The sequence below is a fragment of the Chenopodium quinoa genome, unplaced genomic scaffold (assembly GCF_001683475.1).
Source record: "Chenopodium quinoa cultivar QQ74 unplaced genomic scaffold, ASM168347v1, whole genome shotgun sequence".
Classification (NCBI taxonomy): domain Eukaryota; kingdom Viridiplantae; phylum Streptophyta; class Magnoliopsida; order Caryophyllales; family Amaranthaceae; genus Chenopodium; species Chenopodium quinoa.
The window spans coordinates 6,346,184-6,352,869 of NW_018742390.1; the positions used below are offsets into that span (position 1 = coordinate 6,346,184).

The 6,686-nt window shown below is 39.4% G+C and overlaps 1 protein-coding gene and 1 pseudogene across 1 annotated transcript; both read right to left on the reverse strand.

The window, feature by feature from the left end:
• Positions 1 to 1,532: 1,532 nt before the first annotated feature.
• On the reverse strand, positions 1,533 to 4,085 carry LOC110701194 (annotated as a pseudogene).
• Positions 4,086 to 6,022: 1,937 nt separating this feature from the next.
• Positions 6,023 to 6,448, reverse strand: LOC110701212 (glycine, alanine and asparagine-rich protein-like). Its single transcript, XM_021878818.1, has one exon. It carries the CDS (start codon positions 6,446 to 6,448, stop codon positions 6,023 to 6,025), a length of 426 nt encoding a protein of 141 aa, XP_021734510.1.
• Between the last annotated feature and the right edge of the window lie 238 nt (positions 6,449 to 6,686).

Consider the following 6,686-nt stretch of genomic DNA (forward strand, 5'->3'; position numbering starts at 1 on the left):
TCCCCTCGTCGCGTCACCCTCTTCCCCTTTAACCACCAATCCGCCCTCCCTACCCGCACGAAACCCTCCAAAAACCTTCTTCAATCCTCAAAAATACCCTAACAGGAACCCTAGCGACGGTGAGGGAGGTCCATTTAGGGTTTTTTAAGGTTGGGGTGATGGTTTTAGGGGGATTTGTGGGGGAGGAAGGGGGTTTTGGGAAAGAAATTAGGTGAATCGGGGGATGGGGTACGCGTCAGGGAGGGGGGTTCAGTGCGGCGCTGACGCACTGGGGCGGGGTTTGGGCGCGCCAGCGGCCAGGGCGTGGTTAGGGAGCGCGTGGAGGAATGGTGTGTGGGTAGAGGGATGGTGCGTGGGGTGGCTGCCTAGCTGGGCTAGTGGGGATGAGTGGTGGTTTTTTTTTAAAAAATAATTTAATTATTAAAATAATAAAACTAACCCTAGTTAAAGATTTTTATGAAAATATAACATTAATGTTATAGTTAATATATATTAGTAATTTATGATTATCAAAGATAATTGGAATTTTGGTTGTTTATCATTGAGAAAAATAAAAAGCTGATGATAACCATTGAGAATTTCCCAAATCTTTAAAGTAAATCAAAATAGCTAAACTATGTTCAACAAATTTATTATGTAGTATGGAACATTGGAACATTTGTGACTTTAGAAAAGTAATCAAAACTAAATCATAACAAATAAATTATAATAAGCTAAAAGTAAATAAAAAAACAAAAACACTTGCGTGGACTTGGTCCACAATAATATTATTGTGGACCCGAGGTCTATACACACGCAACTGACATTATATTGAATATAGTGACCATTATTTTTAACATAGTAACCTTATTTTTAACATAGTAACCTTTATTAAAACTACTACAACGTTTAATAATATTGTGAACTTGAAATACGACGCTATTACCCTAATTTTAGCATAGTGGCCTTTATTATTCATATTGATCAGTATATAAAATATTTCATTACAAAAATAACCACTTACATATATTACCAAAATGATTTTTATTTCAATATAGTGACCTTTTTTAAAATTATAGTGACCCTTTTTTTTGTTAATAAAACAACCATACTTTTTCTAATATTAGTGGTCCACAATAAATTAGTGTGAACCAGGTCCATTTAAGAATTTGTAATAAAAAAAAGGCTAAAAAGTAAATCAATTTAGCTTTAACTCAATTATCTTTTTCTCAAATAATCTTAGAAACATATGGTGTAGAAAAAAGGTTTAGGCCTTCAACATGCTAGTTTTAAGAAAATTATTTATTTTCAAAAGTAAATAAAAATTCATAGGGTGAAAATGGCCGACCCTTTTTCTCCTTTAACTCATAAATACAGTAAGTAAATCAGATCTCACCTTGTTCTCCTCTTGCTATGAAAGCTCCTTCTTGCGCGTCCTGATAACTTTATCAACAAATTTGTTTACTTCTATGATTGATTCTTTAGCGCGCTCTCTCTCTCTGGTCCAAAGTCAAGGTACCCATTGTTTGTCATATACAGGTTGGAGTGACAAATCAAAGAACTGTTGCTTTAGTAGCTTTCTCGAATGCACGAGCAAATGGTAGCATAGCTAGCATTAATGTTGTGGTCTGCAGCAATATTATGACCAACATCATATCATTGTTATGGCCAGCAGCAGCGCAGTTCTATTGTGGCCAGTATTAGCCCCCTATAAGCCCACATCAGTAGTAGAGTGACAAATGAGCATAAAAACTGAGTCTTTATTTTTATATCACTATAAGATGAGCTAATTCATGATGTGCTTTACAAAAATATAAAACTAATTAAACAAGAAAGAAGCATACGAGGATAAAGTAATAGTTTTCAAATAAAAAGTGAATAAAATTCTATAAAAAGTAAATAAAGTTTTTTTTTTATTTGTAGAAAATGAATCAATTATAGAAATTAGATAGAAATAATAATTTCATATAATTGATAAACCTACATGGGATTCGAACCCACATCTTTTGTGCATTTGCACACAATGCTCTACCTATTGAGCTAGTAGGCTTGTATTGGTTAAACATTCAAAGTAAACGAAAATAACTCAAAAGTTAATAAAAAATATCAAAAGTAAATAAAAAATTAAATAACTTCTTGAACTTGCTATCAAATTTTACTCTTAGAATTTGGCTTTGTTTACATACTTTCTCCTTCTATACGGTGTTGGCCAAGAAGAATAAAGTTATCTGAAATAATCAGTTTTAAGATTAAAATAGTAGTGCAAGCAATACATATTGAATTTTGGATTGTTTGTTATGTGTGTGTGTTTGCTATCAGTGTAACATGTGTGTGTGTCTCTCTGCTATCACAATAAGAGGCATCAAACACTAGACCAAGGTTTGCTGCGTTTCTAGATCGGAACTCAGAAGTAACTTGTTCCATATAGACTAGTGTCTGCTTGAAAGAATTATATTCCATGAATATTATCATTGCTTTGCTTAGAAATATATACAGTGTACAAGATTAGGCTTAGCCTCTAATTTAGCTATAAACAAGGTAACTAAATATTCTTAAGGCTAATTACAAGGAAACCGAAATATACAAAATAATATTTACACTTATCTTAACACACCCCCACAGTCAAAGCGGGAGGTGGACGGACACTAAGACTATCCCTAAAATCATGAAAGAGTACTCGTGGGAGACCCTTTGTAAAGATGTCCGCAATTTGATATCTAGATGGCACATGAAGAACACGGACTTCACCACGGGCAACCTTCTCACGAACAAAATGAATATCCATCTCAATGTGTTTTGTTCGTTGATGCTGAACAGGGTTGCCGGACAAATAAATAGCACTCACATTGTCGCAATATACTAGCGTAACCTTTTTAACCTGACAATACAATTCAAGAAGAAGGTTTCGAAGCCAACATGACTCTGAAACAACATTAGCTACGCCCCGATACTCGATCTCTGCACTAGATTTTGACAATGTAGGTTGGCGCTTAGATGACCAAGAAACCAAGTTATCACCCAAAAATACACAATAACCAGACGTCGAGCGCCTCGTATCAGGACATCCACCCCAATCTGCATCAGTGTATGAGACCAGAGTAGAAAAAGATGAAGGATACAAGTGAAGACCGTAGTCCAAAGTACCCTTAACATACCGAATTACCCGCAGCGGACATGTGATCCACCCGCGGATCATGCATATGAAGGCACACCTGTTGGACGACATATGAAATATCCGGCCGTGTGAAAGTAAGATATTGCAGAGCCCCTGCAAGACTCCTATACAGAGTAGGATCATCAAAAGTACTACTAGAGGTAGCACTAACCTTCGAGTTTGTGTCAACTGGAGTGGGAGATGGCTTACAAGAGGACATACTGGCACGCTCAATTATTTCTTCCGCATACTTTCGCTGTGAAAGGAACATACCACCCTTGTTTCTAGTAACAGCAATGCCAAGAAAATAATTTAGAGGACCTAGATCTTTCATAGAAAATTCCGAACTAAGAAGATCCATGATGGAACGCCGGAGAGTATCTGAAGAGGCTGTAAGAATAATGTCATCAACATATAATAAAATATAAGCCATTTCATACCCCCTTTGCAAAATAAATAAGGAGTTATCTATCCGACTATTGGTAAAACCAATAGATAAAACAAACTCTGCAAAACGCTTATACCAAGCGCGGGGAGCCTGCTTAAGACCATATAAAGCCTTATTCAGACGACAGACATAACCAGGATGAGTGCGATCCCTGTAACCCAAAGGTTTATGCATATATACTGTCTCTTGGAGGTCACCATGCAGAAAAGCATTTTTGACATCCAACTGATGAATGGACCATGCCTTAGAAAGAGAAATACTGAGAACAGTACGGATGATTGCCGGTTTGACAACCGGACTAAATGTCTCCCCACAATCAATGCCAACCTGCTGAGTTTTGCCATCACCTACAAGACGGGCTTTATGCCTCTCAAACACACCATTAGATTTAACTTTATGAGTAAAAATCCACATAGACCGAATAACATTCACATCAGGCGGACGGGGCACCAACTCCCACGTCTTATTTTTAATAAGAGCATCATATTCATCATCCATGGCCATTTTCCAATTAGGATCACGAAGTGCCTCAATCGGAGTACGAGGAATAGGAGACCTCGACACAATGGTATGCAAAGAGTGTTGGGAATACTTGGGATTGGGTTTAAAAATCCCATTTTTACTCCTGGTAACCATACTTGGCTGGACAATTGGCGTGGGGTTGGAAATTGGGCCATTATGTGTTTCGGTCTGCTGGGGTGAGGGAGTAGGATCAGGGTGGGTGTTTATTGGGCTGGATGGTGTAGAGGGCCCAATATTGGGGGATGTGGGGCTGAGCATGTTAGTGAGTGGGCTAGGCGTGAGAGAAGGGCCCGAGTTGGAGATTATATGGGGCGCCACATGTGGTTGGGCCGTGGGAGATGTGGGCTGTGGATTTGGGGCCAGCTGTGATGCTAAATGATGTAGGATGTTAGGATGTAACCCCAAGAAAATTATAAGCGTCAGCAGTAGGTTCATATAATTTTGCAAAAGGGAAATTATTCTCATTAAAAAGAACATGGCGGCAAATAATGATTTTATTGGTCGATAAATCAAAACACTTATAGCCATGGTGGTTAGTTGGAAAACCCAGAAACACACAAGGGGTAGATCTTGGTTGAAGCTTATTAATAGTGGTAGAAGGAATAAGAGGATAGCATAAACAACCAAAAACCCGTAAATGAGAATAAGAAGGAACCCTTTTGTATAGAACCTCTAGAGGAGATTTATGCCCCAAAAGCTTACTTGGAAGAATATTAAGAAGATATGTTGCCATTTGTAATGCATGATGCCAAAAAGAAGGGGGAAGAGAGGCATGAGCAAGTAGAGTACGAGTGACATTATTTATAGTTCGAATTTTTCTTTCGGCTTTCCCATTTTGAGAAGAGGTATGTGGGCAAGATAATCGGAAAGACATCCCATGAGTCTTACAAAAATCCCAAAAAGAACTATTATCAAACTCCCGGCCATTATCACATTGGACAATTTTAATATGTCGTTCAAATTGGGTGAGAATATGTGTTTTGAAAGTCATGAAAATATCATACACATCCAATTTTCGGGAAATGGGAAAAGTCCACAAAAAATTCGAGAAATCATCCAAAATAACAATATAATATTTATGTCCCAAATAACTCAAGATAGGAGAAGACCACAAATCACTATGAATAATGTCAAAGGGCATAGTAGTACTCGACAAAGATGAAGAAAATGGCAATTTAATATGTTTTCCAAGAACACAAGAACCACAAATACTAGAATTAGAACAACTAGTACAATCAATGCTATTATTTTTCCTAAGTGCATCTAAGATAGGAGCCCCCGGATGACCCAAGCGATCATGCCAAAGCTTAGGAGTGATTGCAGCAAAGGTGGATTGAGTAGCTTGATTGTTGAGAGTGATGATAGGGTAAAGATCTCCTTGACTATTACACCTCATTATTGGCATCCCCGTCCGAAAATCCTTCACAGAAAACCCAAACGGATCAAATTCGACACTCACAAAATTATCATTAGTAAATTTACGAACGAAGATGAGATTTTTGATGAGTTTGGGTACATGTAGGACATTTTTTAAGGAAAGGGGAGGGTTAGGGGAGGGTAAAGTGGAGGTACCATAGCCAACAATAGGAATAGTGTTACCATTACCAACAATAAATCCATTATTAGGATGATTGCTCAAATTAAAATAAGACGAGAAATTACCGGAAGAAAACGACATGTGAGATGTTGCTCCGGTATCCATATACCAAGACGGGTCCGGTTGAGCTAGTGACATTGTGTGCATGGCAGCTTCAATATCTGTTGGTGTGGACTGTCCAAGTTGTGAAGCCACATAAGCCTGTTGATAATTCGGTGGCCTAGGACCCAGAATGCTAGGAGATGAGGCCCGTTGCTGCTGCTGCTGTGGCCTGGCCCAACCTTGATTGGGGTAAGGGCAAGGTGGAATGGGCCAGGCCCCATTATTCCACCCCCATGGACCGTATGGCTGCTGCCAATACGGGGGAGCATAGAACTGCTGTTGTTGTGGTTAGGCCACGGCCACTGGAGCCGTACGACTGCTGTTGCTGCTGTCCCTTGTCGGAATTGCCTCCCCCACCGAAACCGCGGCTTCCACCAGCACCGCCGCCGTTATTGCGCCGACCACCAGAATTTTTCCGACCCGATTGTTTGCCTTTAGAATTCCCCGTATTTTCAGAATTTTGTGGGGAATCCGAGAATGACGCCACCATGGCCGATTCCGTAGAAGCTTCCTTGGCCATGCTTGTCTCCTCAAGAATTAGCATAGACCGTGCTTTATAAAAGGGGGGAAGTGGGTTGCTCTGCCTGATCAACGTACCAACACCACCATATGCCTTTGTAAGGCCACCAACCAATTGCAAGACCATTCTACTATCCGACACCGAAGCACCGACGTTCTTCAACTGATCAGCCAAGGATTTTAGGCGTTGACAGTAAGAGGAGGCATTAGGAAAATAACTCCTGTTTTAGAGCAAAGGCGCAAGAATTTTCATTATCTTGAAATATGTCACGCAATCTACTCCAAGCTTCCATCGCCGTAGCATCGGGCTCCATGATAGTGGTCAAAAGATCATTAGACATGGTAGAGTATATCCATCCAAGAAC